We start from the raw sequence: 21,813 nt of genomic DNA on the forward strand, positions 1-21,813 counted from the left end.
AGAATAGTCAATATTCTAATATATAAAACTGTTCGCTGCTCTGGCTCCCCAATGGTGGAACACACTCCCTCACGACGCCAGGACAGCGGAGTCAATCACCACCTTCCGGAGACACCTGAAACCCCACCTCTTTAAGGAATACCTAGGATAGGATAAAGTAATCCTTCTCACCCCCCCTTAAAAGATTTAGATGCACTATTGTAAAGTGGCTGTTCCACTGGATGTCATAAGGTGAATGCACCAATTTGTAAGTCGCTCTGGATAAGAGCGTCTGCTAAATGACTTAAATGTAAATGTAAATGTAATATTCCTCTCATGCCATTTCTCATGCCACCTCCGTCACTCGGTCGCGTCATGCCATTGTTATGAAAGTTCTCAAGCCGCCCTCTATCGGCGGCGCCATAGTGGTGGTAAACGACAGGGACACAGAAACAGCTGATTAGCTTGCTAGCTGTTAGGTGATGTCTTACTATGGTCGTGAATTTGCCTAAATTATTAGATAGTCGTAATTCGCTGCCTTTTTATTTTGCCCAACATACGCCATTTCGGGACGATTTGTGTTTTGCCATTTTAGGCCAAGCGGAACCAGAAGGAGCTAACGTTACTGTAGCCAGGTCGTAAACATTGGAGACAAAACAACACTAAAAAAACTGATTTAACATCGAGCCGAATAATGGATCAAAATTACACCTTGTATCCTGTTAAACTGTACGTTTACGATCTGTCTAACGGAATGGCTCGCCAGCTGAGCCCCCTCATGCTAGGTAAGATGCAAGCGAGTTATCTTTGGTTGTACTATTTTGTAAATGTTAATTTTTTTATTAACAATAATAAATCAATACACATGTACACGGGGAACACAAGTACGCTTAAGCAATAAGGCATGAGGGGGTGTGGTATATGGCCAATATATCACAGACCCCCGAGGTACCTTATTGCTATTATAAACTAGTTACCAATGTAATTAGAGAAGTAAAAATACATGTTTTGTCATACCCGTGGTATACGTTCTGATTTACCACGGCTGTCAGCCAATCAGCATTCAGGGCTCAAACCACCCAGTTTATAAATAAAGAATATACAAAGAATTTTGGGGTACAATAACACATTACACGAAGACCTTAAGGGACCAATGGCGACCTGTAATTCATGGCAGGTGGAACAGAACCCTAAAAAACTATATAAACTCAGCAAAAAAAGAAACGTCCTCTCACTGTCAACTGCGTTTATTTTCAGCAAACGTAACATGTGTAAATATTTGTATGAACATAACTAGATTCAACAACTGAGACATAAACTGAACAAGTTCCACAGACGTGTGACTAACATAAATGTGTCCCTGAACAAAGGGGGGTCAAAATCAAAAGTAACAGTCAGTGTCTGGTGTGGCCACAAGCTGCATTAAGTACTGCAGTGCATCTCCTCCTCGTAGACTGCACCAGATTTGCCAGTTCTTGCTGTGAGATGTTACCCCACTCTTCTACCAAGGCACCTGCAAGTTCCTGAACATTTCTGGGGGGACTGGCCCTAGCCCTCACCCTCCGATCCAACAGGTCCCAGACGTGCTCAATGGGATTGAGATCCGGGCTCTTCACTGGCCATGGCAAAACACTGACATTCCTGTCTTGCAGGAAATCACGCACAGAACAAGCAGTACGGCTGGTGGCATTGTCATGCTGGAGGGTCATGTCAGGATGAGCCTTTTTTGCCAGTCCTGTCTGGTCCAGTGACGGTGGATTTGTGCCCATAGGTGACGTTGTTGCCGGTGATGTCTGGTGAGGACCTGCCTTACAACAGGCCTACAAACCCTAAGTCCAGCTTCTCTCAGCCTATTGCGGACAATCTGAGCACTGATGGAGGGATTGTGAATTCCTGGTGTAACTTGGGCAGTTGTTGTTGCCATCCTGTACCTGTCCCGCAGGTGTGATGTTTGGATGTACCGATCCTGTGCAGGTATTGTTACACGTGGTCTGCCACTGCGATGACGATCAGCTGGCCGCCCTTTTTCCCTCGAGCACTGTCTTAGGCGTCTCACAGTATGGACATTGCAATTTATTGCCCTGGCCACGTCTGCAGTCCTCATGCCTCCTTGCAGCATGCATAAGGCACATTCGCATAGATGAGCAGGGACCCTGGGCATCTTTCTTTTGGTGTTTTTCAGTCCGTAGAAAGGCCTCTTTTTTTTAGTGTCGTACGTTTTCATAACTGTGACCTTAATTGCCTACCGTCTGTAAGCAGTAAGTGTCTTAATGACCATTCCACAGGTGCATGTTCATTAATTGTTTATGGTTCCTTGAACATGCATGGGAAACAGTGTTTAAACCCTTTACAATGAAGATCTGTGAAGGATCCTGAAAAGGGATGTTTGTTTTTACTGAGTTTAGATATATATATAAAAAATTGCCTGTTTTGCATGTTATTTTGGCATTAATACGTGTCGCATATCAGTTTGCAAACAATGTAAAAAATAAATAAAATTGAGTTAATAAAGCCGCATACAAACATGTTCTCTTTTTTGCTTTCTAGAGTAAGGCAGCTCAGCCTAGCTCAGTGCTTTCTGTGGTGGTGGGGGAGTCGGTGGAATATACGGAGCGTAGGGGTTGGTAATGTTATCTAGTTGCACCGTGATTGGCTCAGTGTTCTGTCACTCATGGGGACACTACAACACCGCAAAATCTACAGGGAGAGATTGAAAATTCAAGCCCCTTGGGTGCTGCCATAGAGTTACGTTAGAAGTGCCCATCCATGAAGGCTTGGTCATTGGCCACAGATATAATTATGTCAAATCACGTTATATGTACCCTACCTTTTAATTGGACTGATCATGTCAATATCATACTTTCAAAATCTTAGCTAGCAAGATAGCAGTCGTCATCATGAATCAAGTCGGCAATCTACTGGCAAATACTTTTCGATCCTTGTCAAATGAAGAGAATTTATAGATAAAACATATCGATGTTCATTGGCCATTGGACATAAACATTACACAACAAGTTGAAAATCACAAATTCAGCAATGAGTGGTTTGGAAGGAATCAGTGCTTAACTGCAAGTATTGCAAAGCAATCACTAGCCTGCTATTCAATGGAGTGGTTGTGTGGTACAAGTCTGGGTTTAAGGGTCTCTTTTCCAAGATTAAAAGGATTAACATTCAACATTGGCCATGCTGTCAATCCAGCATGACTTCTGACACATTCAAAACAATTGGAACTGGGAAATCTCAGACTTCAGTGAGTTCAAGACATCTGGGAACTCAGAAAAAAACGAGCTCTGACTCGGGAAAGTCAGTTTTGAACGGTCATTTAGCTAATAGACTGTTTTTGAGAAATGTCATCATCGAATATTGTAAGAGCTTTCATTGTCTGCTTATTTGGCCACTTTATTTATCATACAGTTCTGACTTCGTGTGCAGGGAGAATACTGTAAGAATGGAATGGCTCATGTTCTAAATTCTGTCAAATCACAACTAATTATTTTGGGTCACATTCGCTGAATACAACCTTAATGTGAAATGCTTACTTACAAGGCCTTAACCAACAATGCAGTTCGGGGCACTTCTGGGGATAGCATGAAAAAAAATATTGACTAAATAAGCCAAAGTAAAACATAATAACGAGGCTGTATACAGGGGGCACTGGTACGGAGTCAATGTGTGGGAGTACAGGTTAGTCGAGATAATTAGTACATGTATGTAGGGGAAAGGGGGGTCAGTCAATGTAAATAGTCCAGGTGGCCATTTGATTCATTGTTCAGCAGGCTCATGGCTTGGGGGTTAAGGCTGTTAAGGAGGCTAAGACTTGGCGATCTGATACAGCTTGCCATGCGGTAGCAGAGAGAACAGTCTATGACTTGGGTGACTAGTGTCTTGGACAATTTGTTTGGGCCTTCTTCTGACATGCCTAGTATATAGGTCCTGGATGGCAGGAAAGCTTTTTGAGGATCTGGGGACCCCTTTTCCTGAGGCGGAAAAGGTTTTGTTGTGCCCTCTTCACAACTGTCTTGGTGTGTTGGGAAAATGCTATTTCCAGTTGCAGAGGGAGGTGTTTAGTCCCAGGGTCCTTAGCTTAGTGATGAGCTTTGTGGGCATTATGGTGTTGAACGCTGTTCTGTAGTCAATGAACAGCATTATCACATAGGGTTTCCTTTGTCCTGGTGGGAAAGGGCAGTGTGGAGTGCGATTGAGATTGCGCCATCTGTGGATCTGTTGGGGTGGTACGTGCATTCGAGTGGGTCTAGGGTTTCCGGGATGATGGTGTTGTGAGCCATGACCAGCCTTTCAAAGCACTTCATGGCTACCGACGTGAGTGCTGCGGGGCGGTTGTCATTTAGGCAGGTTACCTTTGCTTTCTTGGGTACCGGGACTATGGTGGTCTGCTTGAAACATGTAGTTATTACAGATTTGGTCTGGGAAAGGTTGAAAATGTTAGTGAAGACACTTGCCAATTGTTCCATGCATGGTCTGAGTACACGTCCTGATAATCCGTCTGGCCCTGCGGTCTTGTGAATGTTGACCTGTTTCAAGGTCATACTCACATCGACTACAGAAAGCGTAACACCTGGTGCTCTCATGCATGCTTTCAGTGTTGCTTGCCTCAATACGAGCATGAAAGGCATTTTGTTTGTCTGGTATGTTCACGTCATTGGGCAGCTCGCGGCTGGGTTTACCTTTGTAGCCCGTAATAGTTTGTAAGCCCTGCCACATCCGACGAGCGTCAGAAGCAGTGTAGTAGGATTCAATCCCAGTGCTGTATTGATGCTTTGCCTGTTTGATGGTTCGTCTGAGGGCATAGCGGGATTTCTTATAAGTAAAAAAGTGTTAAAAAAAATCTAAATATATTTTATATTTAAGATTCTTCAAAGTAGCCACCCTTTGCCTTGATGACAGCTTTGCACACTCTTTGCATTCTCAAAACCAGCTTCACCTGGAATGCTTTTCCAACAGTTTTGAAAGAGTTCCCACATATGCTGAGCACTTGTTGGCTGCTTTTCCTTCGCTCTGCGGGCCAAGTCATCCCCAGAAAAGTAGGGACGTGGATCAGAAAACCATTAAGTATCTAGTGTGACCACTATTTGTCTCATGCAGCGCGACAGATCTCCTTTGCATAGAGTTGATCAGGCTGTTGATTGTGGCCTGTGGAATGTCCTCCCACTCATATTCAATGGCTGTGTGAAGTTGCTGGATATTTGCGGGAACTGGAACACGCTGTCGTACACGTCTATCCAGAGCATCCTACACATGCTCAGTGGGCGACTTCTAGTGAGAATGCAGGCCATGGAAGAACTGGTACATTTTCAGCTTCCAGGAATTGTGTACAGATCCTTGCGACATGAGGCCGTACATTATCATGCTGAAACATGAGGTGATGGCAGTGGATTAATGGCACGACAATGGGCCTCAGCATCTTGTCACGGTATCTCTGTGCATTCAAATAGTCATCGATAAAATACAGTTGTTTGTTGTAGCATACCATAACCCCACAACTACCATGGGGCACTCTGTTCACATTAACATCAGCAAACCGCTCGCCCACACATCTGCCATCTGCCCGGTACAGTTGAAACCCGAAATCATCTGTGAAGAGCACACTTCTCCAGCGTGCCAATGGCCATCGAAGTTGAGCACTTGCCTGCTGAAGTCAGTTACGATGCGGAACTTCAGACAGGTCAAGACCCTGGTGAAGACAACTAGCATGCAAATGAGAATCCCTGAGACAGTTTCTGACAGTTAATGCTGAAATTCTTTGGTTGTGCAAACCTACAGTTTTATCAGCTGTCCGGGTGGCTGATCTTTAACGATCCTGCAGGTGAAGAAGCCAGATGTGGAGGTCCTGGGCTTGTGTGGTTACACATGGTCTGCGGTTCTGAGGCCGGTTGGACGTACTGCCAAATTCTCTAAAATGTCTTTGGAGGCGGCTTATAGTAGAGGAATTTAAATGTAATTCTCTGGAAACAGCTCTGGTGGACATACCTACAGTCATCATGTCAATTGCACGTTCCCTCAACTTTAGACATCTGTGGCATTGTGTTGTGGGACAACTGCACATTTTAGAGTGGCCTTTTATTGTCCCCAGCACAAGGTGCACCTGTGTAATGATCATGCTGTTTAATCAGTTTCTTGATATGCCACACCTGTCAGGCGGATGGATTATCTTGGCAAAGGAGAAATGCTCACTAACATGGATGTAAAACAAATTTGTGCACCAAATTTGAGAGACATAAGCTTTTTGTGAGTATGGTAAATGTGTATGACCTTTTATTTCAGCTCATGAAACATGGTACCAACACTTTACATGTTGCATTTATATTTTTATTCCTTGTATATACAAGCTTTGGTTGGAATAGAAGTTTTATTATCCGTGGAAATTGATGCCACACGGAACAAGGAGCAAATATCTTTGGTGATGCGAGAGCTGGGACTCTCTAAAAACACGGCACTTCGATACAAGTGACTATTTGTAGCAGGGATGAGGGAAGACTGAGGATGCAATTTAGGCCCATGGGCTGAACTTATTATTTACTTCTAGCTCTCATTCACAAAATGTACATATAAACTATTTTCTTCTATTCACAGGGAAACAGCTTGATGGAATATGGTGAGTAAATTATATATTCTTTGATTTAAGTTCTTATTTTTTGTGAGGACAAAGGTCAAGTTTATGTTCACCTATCATTTCATAACTGGATGTTGTAAAATATTTTGAGCATTCTCTACATGAATGCCATGATAGGGATATTTTTTCCCCAGTGTTTTTAAGTCTGTAAATTGAGAATCCCTCTTTATGTGAAACGAAACAGTAACATATTCCTCTCAGGCACACTGCTATTGTTGTCCATGGAGAGGAGTTCTTCTATGGGGGAGAGGGCATCGCAAACTGCCCACCTGTAAGACAACGTTTTATTCTATTCCTTCCTACAATAAACTAGACCTGAGTTGTCCACAGAAGTCTAAGTTAGAGTTGCACCAAACATAGATGTTGTGATCCTCGAACAAATCCTGGGGCTCAGTAAAAGCTGCAAATACAGGGCCATTGGAGGACATCTGAGGAAGCAGTGGACATGACTAAGCTGTTTGTGTTTGTTGAGTGTTTCAGGGTGGGACGTCCCTGGGAGAACCCAACTCCATAATAGACCTGGGCATCACAGAAGTGACTGAGGAAATCTTTATGGAGTACCTGTCTTCACTGGGAGAGTCCACGTACAGGTGAGGCTGAGGCACCTGGTGTATCTTAACTCCACTGGGATATGTGTGTGTATGTATATACAGTGCCTTTGGAAAGTATTCAGACCCCTTGACTTTTTCGACATTTTGTTACGTTACAGCCTTATTCTAAAATTGATTAAACCATTTTTTTCTCTCAGCAAACTACACACAATACCCCATGATGACAAAGCGAAAACAGGGTTAAATAAATATTTGCTAATTTATTAAAAATAAAAACTGAAATACCTTATTGACATAAGGGAAAGGGGGATACATAGTCAGTTGTCCAACTGAATGTATTCAACTGAAATGTCTTCCGCACTTAACCCAACCCCTCTGAATAAGTATTCAGACCCTTCGCTATGAGACTCGCAGTTGAGCTCAGATGCATCCTGTTTCCAATGATCATCCTTGAGATGTTTCTACAACTTGATTGAAGTCCACCTGTGGTAAATTTGATTGATTGGAAACGATTTGAAAAGGCACACACCTGTCTATATAAGGTCCCACAGTTCACAGTGCATATCAGCTCAAAAACCAAGCCATGAGGTCGAAGGAATTGTCCGTAGAGGTCAGAGACAAGATTGTGTCGAGGCACAGATCTGGGGAAGGGTACCAACAAATGTCTGCAGTGTTGAAGGTCCCCAAGAACAGAGTGACCTCCATCATTCTTAAATGGAAGAAGTTTGGAACCACCAAGAATCTTCCTAGAGCTGGCCGCCTGGCCAAACTGAGCAATCGGGGGAGAAGGGCCTTGGTCATGAAGGTGACCAAGAACTCGCTGGTCACTCTGACAGAGCTCTAGAGTTCCTGTGTAAAGATGGGAGAACCTTCCAGAAGCACAACTATCTCTGCAGCACTCCACCAATCAGGCCTTTATGGTAGAGTGGCCAGACGGAAGCAACTCCTCAGTAAAAGGCACATGACAGCCCACTTGGTGTTTTCCAAAAGTCACCTAAAGAACTCAGACCATGAGAAACACGATTATCTGGTCAAATGAAAGCAAGATTGAACTCTTTGGCTTGAATGCCAAGTGTCACGTCTGGAGGAAACCTGGCACCATCCCTACGGTGAAGCATGGTGGTGTTAGCATCATGCTGTGTGGATGTTTTTCAGCAGAAGGGACTGGGAGACTAGTCAGAATCTAGGCAAAGATGAATGGCGCAAAGTACAGAGAGATTATTGATGAAAACCTGCTCCAGAGTGCTCAGGATATCAGACTGGCGCGAAGGTTCATCTTCCAACATGACAACAACCCTAAGCGCACAGCCAAGACAACGCAGGAGTGACTTCTGGAAAAGTTTCTGAATGTCCTTGAGTGGCCCAGCCAGAGCTCGGACTTGAGTCCGATCTAACATATCTGGAGAAAGCTGAAAATAGCTGTGCAGAAACACTTGAGAGGATCTGCAGAGAAGAATGGGAGAAACTTCCCAAATACAGGGGTGCCAAGCTTGTAGCGTCATACCCAAGAAGACTCGAGGCTGTAATAGCTGCCAAAGGTGATTCAACAAAGTACTGAGTAAAGAGCCTGAATACTTAGATAAATGTGATATTTTATTTGTATATTTTTAATACATTTGCAAAATAAATTAACCTGTTTTTGCTTTGTCATTATGGGGTATTGTGTGTAGATTGAGAGAAAAAAAACTAACAATTTAATCAATTTTTGAATAAGGCTGAAATGTAACGATGTGGAAACAGTCAAGGGGTCTGAATACTTTCTGAATGCACTGTGTATGTACTGTAGGTATGTATAGATGGAGATGTGCAGTTGGATACTGACGAGATCTTTTTAACTCTCTCTCTCTCTCTCACTCTCCCTCACTGTATCCACTCTCTATTTACTCTGTCCCTATCTTTGCTTCTTTCTCTCATTCACTGCCTTTCTCCCCACTCACCCCCTTTCTCTCACACACTGTAGGGGGAACCAGTACCATCTGTTTGAGTGGAACTGTAACACGTTCAGTAACGAAGTGGCCCAGTTCCTCACCGGCAGCAAGATCCCTGCCCACATCACAGACCTGCCGGCTGAAGTGCTGTCCACGTGAGTTACCCCTCTCTTCCCTCCCTCGTCTCTCTAGAAACAAGAACCTATTGTCAAACATAAAGAGTGTAGTGTGGGAGCGTGGCACAACGACAGTGCTGCAGTCTTCCAAGCACATATTGTCCATGAGCGACATTGGTATGAATTCCAGCCCTGACACCTTTGTGCGGGTTCTCCTCTACCTGTCCCCCTATATCTACTCTACCTGTCCCCCTATATCTACTCTACCTGTCCCCCTATATCTACTCTACCTGTCCCCCTATATCTACTCTACCTGTCCCCCTATATCTACTCTACCTGTCCCCCTATATCTACTCTACCTGTCCCCCTATATCTACTCTACCTGTCCCCCTATATCTCCTCTACCTGTCACCCTATATCTACTCTACCTGTCCCCCTATATCTACTCTACCTGTCCCCCTATATCTACTCTACCTGTCCCCCTATATCTACTCTACCTGTCCCCCTATATCTACTCTACCTGTCCCCCTATATCTCCTCTACCTGTCCCCCTATATCTCCTCTACCTGTCACCCTATATCTCCTCTACCTGTCACCCTATATCTACGCTACCTGTCCCCCTATATCTACTCTACCTGTCCCCCTATATCTACTCTACTTGTCACCCTATATCTACTCTACCTGTCCCCCTATATCTACTCTACCTGTCCCCCTATATCTACTCTACCTGTCCCCCTATATCTACTCTACCTGTCCCCCTATATCTACTCTACCTGTCCCCCTATATCTACGTTCAATGCTGTCTGAATAAAGAATACATAAGAATGACAAGTCTCCATTCACATATTGAGTCAACACCAGGGCTCTCCAACCTTGTTCCTGGAAAAACACTAATACAGTTGAAGTCGGAAGTTTACATACACATTAGCCAAATACATTTAAACTCAGTTTTCCACATTCCTGACATTTAATCCTACTATAAATTCCCTGTCTTAGGTCAGTTAGGATCACCACTTTATTTTAATAATGTGATATGTCAGAATAATAGTTGAATGATTTATTTAATATTTTATTTATTTCATCACATTCTCCGTGCGTCAGAAGTTTATATACACTCAATTAGTATTTGGTAGCATTGCCTTTAAATTGTTTAACTTGGGTCAAACGTTTCGGGTAGCCTTCCACAAGCTTCCCACAATAAGTTGGGTGAATTTTGGCCCATTCCTCCTGACAGAGCTGGTGTAACTGAGTCAGGTTTGTAGGCCTCCTTGCTCGCACATGCTTTTTCAGTTCCGCCCACAAATTTTCTATGGGATTGAGGTCAGGGCTTTGTGATGGCCACTCCAATACCTTGTCTTTGTTATCCTTAAGCCATTTGGCCACAACTTTGGAAGTCTGCTTGGGGTCATTGTCCATTTGGAAGACCCATTTGCGACCAAGCTTTAACTTCCTGACTGATGACTTGAGATGTTGCCTCAATATATCCACATAATTTTCTCACCTCATGATGCAATCTATTTTGTGAAGTGCACCAGTCCTTCCTGCAGCAAAGCACCCCCACAACATGATGCTGCCACCCCCGTGCTTCACGGTTGGGATGGTGTGCTTCACGGTTGGGATGGTGTTCTTCGGCTTACAAGGCTCCCCCTTTTTCCTCCAAACATAATGACGGTCATTATGGCCAAACAGTTCTATTTTTGTTTCATCAGACCAGAGGACATTTCTCCAAAAAGTACTATTTTTGTCCCCATGTGCAGTTGCAAACCATAGTCTGGCTTTTTTATGGCGGTTTTGGAGCAGTGGCTTCTTTCTTGCTGAGCAGTCTTTCAGGTTATTTCGATATAGGACTCGTTTTACTGTGGATATAGATACTTTTCTACCTGTTTCCTCCAGCATCTTCACAAGGTCCTTTGCTGTGGTTCTGGGATTGATTTGCACTTTTCGCACCAAAGTACATTCATCTCTAGGAGACAACGCGTCTCCTTCCTGAGCGGTATGACGGCTGCGTGGTCCCATGGTGTTTATACTTGCATACTATTGTTTGTACAGACGAACGTGGTACCTTCAGGCGTTTGGAAATTGCTCCCAAGGATGAACCAGACTTGTGGAGGTCTGCAATTTTTTTCTGAGGTCTTGGCTGATTTCTTTTGATTTTCCCATGATGTCAAGCAAAGAGGCACTGGGTGTGAAGGTCGGCCTTGAAATACATCCACAGGTGCACCTCCAATTGACTCAGGCTAATTGACATCGTTTATCAGAAGCTTCTAAAGCCATGACATAATTTTCTGGAATTTTCCAAGCTGTTTAAAGGCACAGTCATCTTAGTGTATGTAAACTTCTGACCCACTGGAATTGTGATACAGTGAATTAATTATAAGTGAAATAATCTGTCTGTAAACAATTGTTGGAAAAATTACTTGTCATGCACAAAGTAGATGTCCTAACCGACTTACCAAAACTGTAGTTCGTCAACAAGAAATTTCTGGAGTGGTTGAAAAACGAGTTTTAATGACTCCAACCTAAGTGTATGAAAACTTCCGACTTCAACTGTAGCTACAGGACGGTTGCTCTCCAGGAACAGGGTTGGACAGCCCTGGTGTTGACCCTTTTACTTTTTCCACATTTTGTTATGTTACAGCCTTATTTTAGGAAAGATTCAATAATTTTTCCCCTCATCAATCTACACACAATACCCCATAATGACAAAGTAAAAACAGGTTTTTAGATATTTTTGCAAATGTATAAACAATCAACACATTTACACATTACTCAGTACTTTGTTGAAACACCTTTGGCAGCGATTACAGCCTCCAGTCTTATTCTGTATGACACTACAAGCGTGGCACTCCTGTATTTGGGGAGTTTCTCCCATTCTTCTCTGCAGATCGTCTCAAGCTCTGTCAGGTTGGATGGGGAGCGTCGTTGCACAGATATTTTCAGGTTTCTCCAGATGTGTTCAATCGGGTTCAAGTCCGGGCTCTGGCTGGGCCACTCAAGGACATTCAGAGACTTTTCTTGAAGCCACTCCTGCGTTGTCTTGGCTGTGTGCTTAGGGTTGTTGTCCTGTTGGAAGGTCACCCTTCGCCCCAGTCTGGGGTCCTTAGTGCTCTGGAGCAGGTTTTCATCAAGGATCTCTGTACTTAGCTCTGTTCATGATTCACCGTAGGGATGGTGCCAGGTTTCTTCCAGACGTGACGCTTGGCATTCAGCCTAAAGAGTTCAATCTTGGTTTCATCAGACCAGAGAATTTTATTTCTCATTGTCTGAGAGTTCTTTAGGTACCTTCTGGCAAACTCCAAGAGGGCTGTCATGTGCCTTTTTACTGTGGAGTGGCTTCCGTCTGGCCACTACCATAAAGGCCTGCCTGATTAGTGTAGTGCTGCAGAGATGGTTGTCCTTCTGGAAGATTGTCCCCTCTCCACAGAGGAACTCTGGAGCTCTGTCAAAGTGACCATCGGGTTCTTGGTCACCTCCCTGACCAAGGCCCTTCTCTCTCGATTGCTCAGTTTGGCCGGGCGGCCAGCCCTTGGAAGAGTCTTGGTGGTTCCAAACTTCTTTCATTTAAGAATGATGGAGATCACTGTGTTCTCAGGGACCTTCAATGCTGCAGAAATCTTTTGCCACCCTTCCCCAGATCTGTGCCTCAACACAATTCTGTCTCTGAGCTCTAGGGACAATTCCTTCGACCTCATTGCTTGGTTTTTGCTCTGACATGCATTGTCAACTGTGGGACCTTTATATAGACAGGCGTGTGCCTTTCTAGATCATGTCCAATCAATCAAATTTACCACAGGTGGACTCCCAAGTTGTAGAAACATCTCAATGATGATCAATGGAAACAGGATGCACCAGAGCTCAATTTCGAGTCTCATAGCAAAGAATCTGAATACCTATGTAAATAAGTTATTTCATTTTTTTATTTTTTATGAATTTACCCAAAATTCTAAAAACCTGTTTTCACTTTGTCATTATGGGGGTATGTAGATTGATGAGATTTTAGAATAAGGCTGTAACATAACAAAATGTGGAAAAAGTTAAGGGGTCTGAATATTTTCCGAATGCACTGCATGTGCCAAATTTTACACTTAATCAGTGCTTAATTTGAGCCGGAACAGGATCTGACACCTCTCCGTGTTGTTCCGGTACCTCTTGTGGCATTGAAAAATAATTTTCACTTTTTGCAATGTAAAAATTATAATAAAATCGATCAGAGTTCATTCCAGTTGCCTCTTCGTTAATTATCCTGCCAGCACAAAAAAAACGTTACGTGAAAAAGTAGATTTTCAGCCCGGGCCTAATATTCTAAGAGTTGATTTGGGGTGACCCAGGCTTATAGTTTGCGCAACACTGAGATCAACATTTGGCCATGGCTGTATGTGAAGCACACCAGTATCTCTCACCTAACTAGAATGAGATTCACTTTCTAGGATCTCTCTCCCTCTATGCTCTGATACACATGAGCTTGCATCTCTCCAGCCTTGCACTTCATAATTTATTGCCTTTATAGAATCATAGCCACACAAAGGGTTCTGAAGGAACTGCAGCCGCCCCTGATAAATTGAAATACATAGGCCAAAATTATAGGAAGGAAGTAAAATAAACAATTCAGAATAGCCTACTACACCACGAGAAGCCCTATAATTTAGCCACAGAGGATCAATAGCTTCTTTTTTTTCAAAATAGCGCAGCTGTGGATTGTAGCCCAATAACCAGGAATAGCCTACAGTTGGGAACGCAAGGCAAATCTGTTGGTGAAAAAACAGCATGCAGATAAAACTGGCCTTTCGCAATATTTCAAATACAATCGAGGGAAAACACAGGTTGGAAAAAAAAATACTCCTGCTGAAGAGTGAAGACTCTATGCTATAAGGCTACCGAAATATTAGATCAACTTCCAAATATTGTTTTACAAAAAGAGAGAGAGAGGCTTTTGGCACGAGCGCATCGGCCATCACCAGTGAGTGAGCTGCTCATCATTGGGTGAGTCAGTGAAACTGGAAAGCATTTTTAGGATGATAATTTCTTCATATTGTAGCCTACATAATGTGTCTCCACACACCTAGGCCTAGGCTGTTGATGGATTCAGGTCATTTTTATTGATCTCAGTTCGTCAGTGTCAAAGTAGCCTGACATGTTGATCATTTGTGTGGTATAAAAGAATATTCTGCCAAAGTCTCCAGTCATGTAAAATGATGTAGAATTGCATGAAATTGGTTTATAAAAGGCACATTTTCTCCCCGGACCGTAGGCTATTAAAACATGTCCCCATGTGTGCTACTAATGTAAGTGACTCTACTCTACTGCTCTATGCCACATAACTTCCCAGGTCACCTCACACTCACTGCACTTACTGTATGTTTCAAGTTCAATTGAGTTTGTTGGAATGTATGATATAAATAAGGAAAGCTTGTTCAAAACAACTCACTGTGTGGATTCTAATTTGTGCTGTGTTCCACTCTGTCACCCGCAGACCTTTCGGCCAGGCACTACGCCCGCTTCTGGACTCCATCAATATTGCACCACAAGGGGGCAACACCTTCAATGGACATTATGGCCAGAGATAGACCGATAACACAGGTGCACAGAGTAATATATTAAACGATCAGTCAGTCTTTGTGGGGGGGGGTGGGAGATCTGCAGCTCTGGACCTTTGTAAGTCCCTTACTGATGTACAGTAGTCAATCAGTGGGCCAGGCAGCAACCTAACCCAACCTGACCTCTTTAATACCTTAAAGGCCCAGTGCAGTCAAAGAAGTGATTTTCCTGTTGTTTTTATATATATATATATATATATATATATATATATATATATATATATATATTTCCACACTATGAGGTGTCAATAATACAGTGAAATTGTGAAAATTATAATGCTCTTTTAGTGTAGGAGCTGTTTGAAAAGACCGCTGGAAATTTCAGCGTATTTTGGTGGGATGGCGTTTTGGCCTTTCATGTTGACATCAACACGTGGTAAATTAGTTAATAGACCAATAAAAAAGAGTTCCAAAACTCTCTGCCAATATCAGCACATTTTCAGTTTCCCCCTCCCCACTCAGACCACTCCCAGACAGTCCTAGCAAAATTATTTATTGAGAAATTCTCTTTGCTAAGAAATTCTCTTTACTATTTTTGACTCATTTAAAATAATCACACTAAGGTACTTAATTGTTCCCATGAAATGATTTGATATTGAGATAAAAACAGCTGCATCTGACCTTTTACCCCAGACCAGCCTGACACTCCCCAGACTTAACATGATCCTACCTAACTTACCCCTTTTCCACTATAAACTTAAGTAAGTGTATGATAAGATAGATATTTCTTCTACTCTCCATAGGAGCCCATGATCAGCTGAATGTAAAACTAAGGAGCTGCAAGGTTTCTATCTAGAGCCAGAGCTGCAGCTCTTTCCTGCACAGGGGTGGGTAGGGTGTCCTTTTTACCTTCCTGTTATAAGTAATTAAGTAAGCTATTTTAGTGTTTTCATTGTTCTTTTTTAATTACCATGACATGACTGCATTGACACTCCAGAGAGGTAGAGAGAAGGGATAGAGAAGATGAAAAGAGAAACAAACCACATTTGAGATTTTAGCTGGAGACGTGATAAAAACTATACATTCTGACTTGCACTTGTCTTGATATTGTGAACTTGCGTATTCACTTATCTTCGTATCAACTTCCAACTGTCTGGTGTCAAGGTTTATTCCTTGAAAACATTGTTACACACAAGCACACACACACACACTCAAGATAATCAAGCTATGACCTCGTGTGACCTGTACAGACGTGCTCAAATTTGTTGGTACCCCTCCACAAATGCACAATTTTCTCCGAAATAACTTAACTGACAAAAGTAATTGGCATCCACTGTTGCTTATTCCATATTTAATAGAAATCAGACTTTGCTTTAGATTTTTTATTAAACATAATATTTTAAATAATAAAACAAATGAAAATAGCGTGGACAAAAATGATGCAACCCTTAACCTAATATTTTGTTGCACAACCTTTAGAGGCAATCACTGCAATCAAATGTTTTCTGTAGCTCTCAATGAGAGTTCTGCACCTGTTAACAGGTAGTTTGGCCCATTCTTCCTGAGCCAGCTGCTCCAGCTGTCTCAGGTTTGATGGGTGCCTTCTCCAGACTGTAAGTCTCAGCTCTTTCCATAGTTGTTCGATAGGATTCCGATCAGGACTCATAGAAGATCACTTCAGAATAGTCCAATGTTTTGTTCTTATCCATTCTTAGGTGCGTTTAGCTGTGTGTTTTGGGTCATTATCCTGTTGGAGGACCTATGACCTGCGACTGAGACAGAGCTTTCTGACACTGGGCAGTATGTTTCGCTCCAGAATGCCTTGATAGTCTTGATTTCATTGTGCCCTGCACAGATTCAAGGCACCCTGTGCCAGGCGCAGCAAAGCAGCCCCAAAACATAACCGAGCCTCCTCCATGTTTCACTGTAGGTATGTTGTTATTTTCTTTGAAAGCTTCATGTTTTCGTCTGTGAACATAGAGCTGATGTGACTTGGCAAAAAGCTCCAGTTTTGGAGGACATTCTCTCAGGATTGTGGCTTGTCATTATGCATTTTAGAAAATTCCAGTCTGGCGTTTTTTGTGTTTTTCTTTCAAAAGTGGAGTCCTCCTGGGTCTACTTCCATGGAGCCCATTTTCTCTCAAAAAGCGACGGATGGTGCGATCAGAAACTGACGTACCGTCACCTTGGAGTTCAGCTTGTATCTCTTTGGCAGTTATTCTTGGTTCTTTTTCTACCATTCGCACTCTCCTTCTGTTCAATCTGGGGTCGATTGTCCTCTTTTGGACGCGCCCAGTGAGGTTGGCTACAGATCCATGGACCTTAAACGTAATAATATTTGCGACTGTTGTCACAGGAACATCAAGCTGCTTGGATATGGTCTTGTAGCCTTTACCTTTACCATGCTTGTCTATTATTTTCTTTCTGATCTCATCAGACAAATCTCTCCTTTGCTTTACTCTGGTCCATGTTCAGTGTGGTGACCACAATAATACCAAACAGCACAGTGACTACTTTACTCTGGTCCATGTTCAGTGTGGTGACCACAATAATACCAAACAGCACAGTGACTACTTTACTCTGGTCCATGTTCAGTGTGGTGCACACAATGATACCAAACAGCACAGTGACTACTTTACTCTGGTCCATGTTCAGTGTGGTGCACACAATGATACCAAACAGCACAGTGACTACTTTTCTCCATTTAAATAGGCTGGACGACTGCTTACAAGATTGGAGATACTAATTAAAGAAACAAATTACTTTGAAATATCACTATAATGAAACGATTTATTCTATTTTCTAAGGGGTACCAACATGTGTCCAGGCCATTTTAGAATATCTTTGTAGAATAAGCAATAATTAATCTCTTTTCACAGCTTCTTTGCTTTATTCTATGACATACCAACGGCATGCAAGTATACCGCTTTTAATTTACTCACTTTTCATGAGGAATGAAGCATTATTTCAATGAGCTGTAAGGGCACCAACAAATTTGAGCACATCTGTATGTAGGATTTTACAGTAATACACTGAACAACTGCATCTTTCCAGAATTGGTATACTTATACCTTTCAAATTAGCAGGAATGCACCATATCTAGGCATTTTCAAAGATTGGAATGTTGTTGAGTCTCTGTACTGTTTTCTTGCAATCAGTGTGCAGCCTAATGTTGTTCCAGCATAGGAAATCACTCTCCATATCGAGAGTTATGCCAACCACCATTCACTTTTTTCCTGATATCAAGTGTCTGTGATTTTGATGCCATTATTTGTTTGTTTTGATCTGTTTATTTATTGTAATATTATATACACAAGACTGTCTTTGTAAGTTACATACTTTCATTTATTACCTAATGTCATTATGAGCATACATATCGTTATTATTATTGTATTATCAAGATTTAATATATTCGGTAATTCACATTTGGTATTAAGTCAAAGTTGTGATACCCCCAAAATGTCCATCCTTACTCTGTCCACTATTGTGATGTAAAGATCCTGTTTATATTTAACGAAACTCTTGCCTCTGCTTGATAAAGACAACTTTTCTCTAAGTATGGTTGTCTATGTGTCTTTTTGTGTTAACACTCTTAAGGCAGATGGAGGATGTTCCACGTGCAGTATGCTACCAGCCTCTGACTATGGTTATTTTTGTACAGGTAGTTTCCTAAACAAATACTTATTCACCCAGAAATATCTCTTCAGCCAGTGATTAGTGGGAGACCATACTACATTATATGATGGTGTGTAACAGGTATTCGCAAACTGGGGTACAATGCGTCTTGGGTACGCCAAATAAAAATATGATTTTTTATTTATTTAACCAGCTAGGCCAGTTGAGAACAAGTTCTCATTTTACAACTGCAACCTTGCCAATATAAAGCAGTGTGACAAAAACAACACAGAGTTACATGTGGGATAAACAAAAGTACAGTCAATAACACAATAGAAAACATCTATATACAGTGTGTGCAAATGGAGTAAGGCAATAAATAGGCCATATTAGCTGAGTAATTACAATTTAGCAAATTAACACTGGAATTATAGATGTGCAGATGATGATGTTGTACTGGTGTGCAAAAGAGCCCCAAAAAAGTAAATAAAAACAATACGGGGATGAGGTAGGTAGTTGGATGGGCTATTTAGAGATGGGCTGTGTACAGCTGCAGCGATCGGTAAGCTGCTCAGATAGCTGATGCTTAAAGTTAGTGAGGGAGATAATGTCTCCAACTTCAGTGATTTTTGCAATTCGTTCCAGTCATTAGCAGCAGAGAACTGAAAGGAAAAGTGGCCACAAAGATGTGTTGGCTTTGGGGATGACCGGTGAGATATACCTGCTGGTGCGCTTGCTACCGGTGGGTGTTATGGTGACCAGTGAGCTGAGATAAAGTGGAGCTTTACCTAGCAAAGACTTATAGATGACCTGGAGCCAGTGGGACTGGCGACGAATATGTAACGAGGGCCAGCCGACGAGAGCATACAGGTCGCAGTGATGGGTGTTATATGGGGCTTTGGTGACAAAACGGATTATGTTGGTATAACGATGAGTTTCTCACACAACTGGCCTATTTGGGTAATGTTTTTTCCCGCCTGAGTGATCTGAATCTAGGATTACAGAGACTCTCAGCAACTATATTCAATGTGCGGGACAAAGTTGAGGCTATGATTAAGAAGTTGGAGCTCTTCTCTGCATTAACAAGGACAACACACAGGTCTTTCCATCATTGTATGATTTTTTGTGCGCAAATTAACTCAAGCTTACGGACAATGTCAAATATGATGTAGCGAAGCACCTGAGTGAGTTGGGTGCGCAATTACACAGGTACTTTCCTGAAACAGATGACACAAACAGCTGGATTCATTATCCCTTTCATGCCCTGCCTCCAGTCCACTTACCAATATCTGAACAAGAGAGCCTCGTCAAAATTGCAACAAGCGGTTCTGTGAAAATTTAATTTAATCAGAAGCCATTTATAGATATCTGGATTGGGCGGCGCTTCGAGTATCCTGCCTTGGCAAATCGTGCTGTTAAGACACTGATGCCCTTTACAACCACGTACCTATGTGAGAGTGGATTCTCTGCCCTCACTAGCATGAAAACTAAATACAAACACAGACTGTGTGTGGAAAATTATTTAAGACTGAGACTCCAATACAACCCAACATTGCAGAGTTATGAGCATCCTTTCAAGCACACCCTTTTCATTAACCTGTGGTGAGTTATTCACAATTTTCGGTGAACAAATAAGGTTTTATATGTAAGATGGTTAAATAAAGAACAAAATGATTGATTATTATTATATCATTATTTCTGCCCTGGTCCTATAAGAGCTCTTTGTCACTTCCCACAAGCCGGGTTGTGACGACAACTTGCACTCATTCTTATGTTTAATAAATGTATCGTATAGTGTGTGTGTGTGTGTGGCAGGCTTACAATGATGGCAAAAAAACAACATTTGTGAGTGTGGTGACCCTGGTGCTAGAGGGGGTACGCAGCTGGAGGTTGAATGTTTGAAGGGGTGTGGGACTAGAAAAAGTTTGGGAACCACTGGTGTGTAAGATGAGTGATACTGGTAAGTGCTTTTGATGAATAATACCCAGAATGTCCACATGGTGGGGATGTTGGTTTTCTAGTTTCAGATTTTCTAATTTCCTGTCTCGAGTCCACTCTGGACAACACTTTACCAACGATTTGTTATACCCAAGATAGACCAAAGCCTCTTTCCAATGCAAGCAAATTAATCATAGTGGTCAGAACTAGCAAGGAGGTGGGTAGAGCCAAGCACAAGCTAGCGAGATCCTATTGCTGCATTCTAGCATGTATTTGCATATTTCCTTTAGGGAACGCCTAGTATGTGAAGTGCACGTGTGCAATAACTCAATTCACCCTTGCACTCCAAAACAACGCAATGTTTTTGAAACTGACAAAGGGTAAAGTCTAAAAAACGTATTCCACTCTGCTCGTTAAAAAAAATCAAACTTCTCCAACTGCCGGCCACTGGACTTCCTCTCATCACCATATTTGGTGGTGAATGGAAATACCAACCGGATGCTTCAGATTTCGGTCAAACATCTGGCTCATTGTTCTGTGACATTACTCTACACACACATGTCAGGGAACACAGAATTGAGGGGGGAAAACAATAACCTGTGTGAAAAATGTGAGCAGCTTGAGGGTGTGTAGACTCGTGGCCTTTGTGAGCAAGAAGTCTTCTTAGGAGCAATGCTTTATTTTCTTCCCTCCCTCTTTCTTTTGTCAGCTGTGACAAATGAATAGAGCTATAAACATGAAACACACCAGTGTTTAAAAAAAAAAAGTTTTATCAAGTTATACAAATAACACTTAAGAAGGTCTCTTTTGAGAGAGACATTTAAACCTCTTGAAATTGTTCCATAATATTTCATCTTCATCTGAAAAGTCAATGTTAACGGAAACTTAAACAGTCCTCAACAAAGAACATTTCCATGTACAGACACAAATAAGTAGTTTGGTCTTATTCAGCACATAAAAGCGTACACATATCACACTTATATCAGATAATTATGTTTGGTCATAGTATCTTGTACATTTAATACTGCACTGTATACTTTTGACTGAAGTAGGTATATTCATATAAGGAGTTATGCATTGGTCTAGTGGTCTTTTTGTGTACCAAACTAGGCTGTTGATTCAGTCTTCAGCCGGTGACAGCTTTGCTACTACAAGCACTGCAGTAAGAGCCAGCCTTGGATTTACAACTAAGCATCACAGTCCTAGACATCACAGTCCTAAAGGGGAACTGTATCATCTGTATGTGGAAGTATTATGTCTCCTATTACCAAACCCACATTGTCAACAAGACAGATCTTACTTTAGAAAATAATGGATACTAATGTAGCTCCCATTCCCAGATCTGCATACAGTATGATGCCCATACAACAGTACAGTGAGACTCATATTTGAATGGAAATACATGTTTTTAGTGGCCTACTCTGGGTTCAATGTTATGTACAGTTTATATGCTTATGTGCAGTGAATAGATGGATTGAAATTCACATGGGTTAAATTGGTTGTTAATCCATTATGGTAATT

General features: G+C 42.0%; 1 protein-coding gene across 1 annotated transcript; it reads left to right on the forward strand.

Annotated features, from left to right (window-relative positions):
• The first annotated feature begins 342 nt into the window (after positions 1–342).
• LOC118402993 (desumoylating isopeptidase 1-like) lies at positions 343–18,295 on the forward strand. The gene is made up of 6 exons (XM_035801411.2): positions 343–764; positions 6,571–6,592; positions 6,812–6,881; positions 7,091–7,200; positions 9,122–9,244; positions 14,676–18,295. The coding sequence occupies exons 1-6, from the start codon at positions 674–676 to the stop codon at positions 14,767–14,769; spliced, it is 510 nt and encodes a 169-aa protein (XP_035657304.1). The 5' UTR covers positions 343–673; the 3' UTR covers positions 14,770–18,295.
• The last annotated feature ends 3,518 nt before the right edge of the window (positions 18,296–21,813 follow it).

The sequence above is a fragment of the Oncorhynchus keta genome, chromosome 24 (assembly GCF_023373465.1).
Source record: "Oncorhynchus keta strain PuntledgeMale-10-30-2019 chromosome 24, Oket_V2, whole genome shotgun sequence".
Classification (NCBI taxonomy): domain Eukaryota; kingdom Metazoa; phylum Chordata; class Actinopteri; order Salmoniformes; family Salmonidae; genus Oncorhynchus; species Oncorhynchus keta.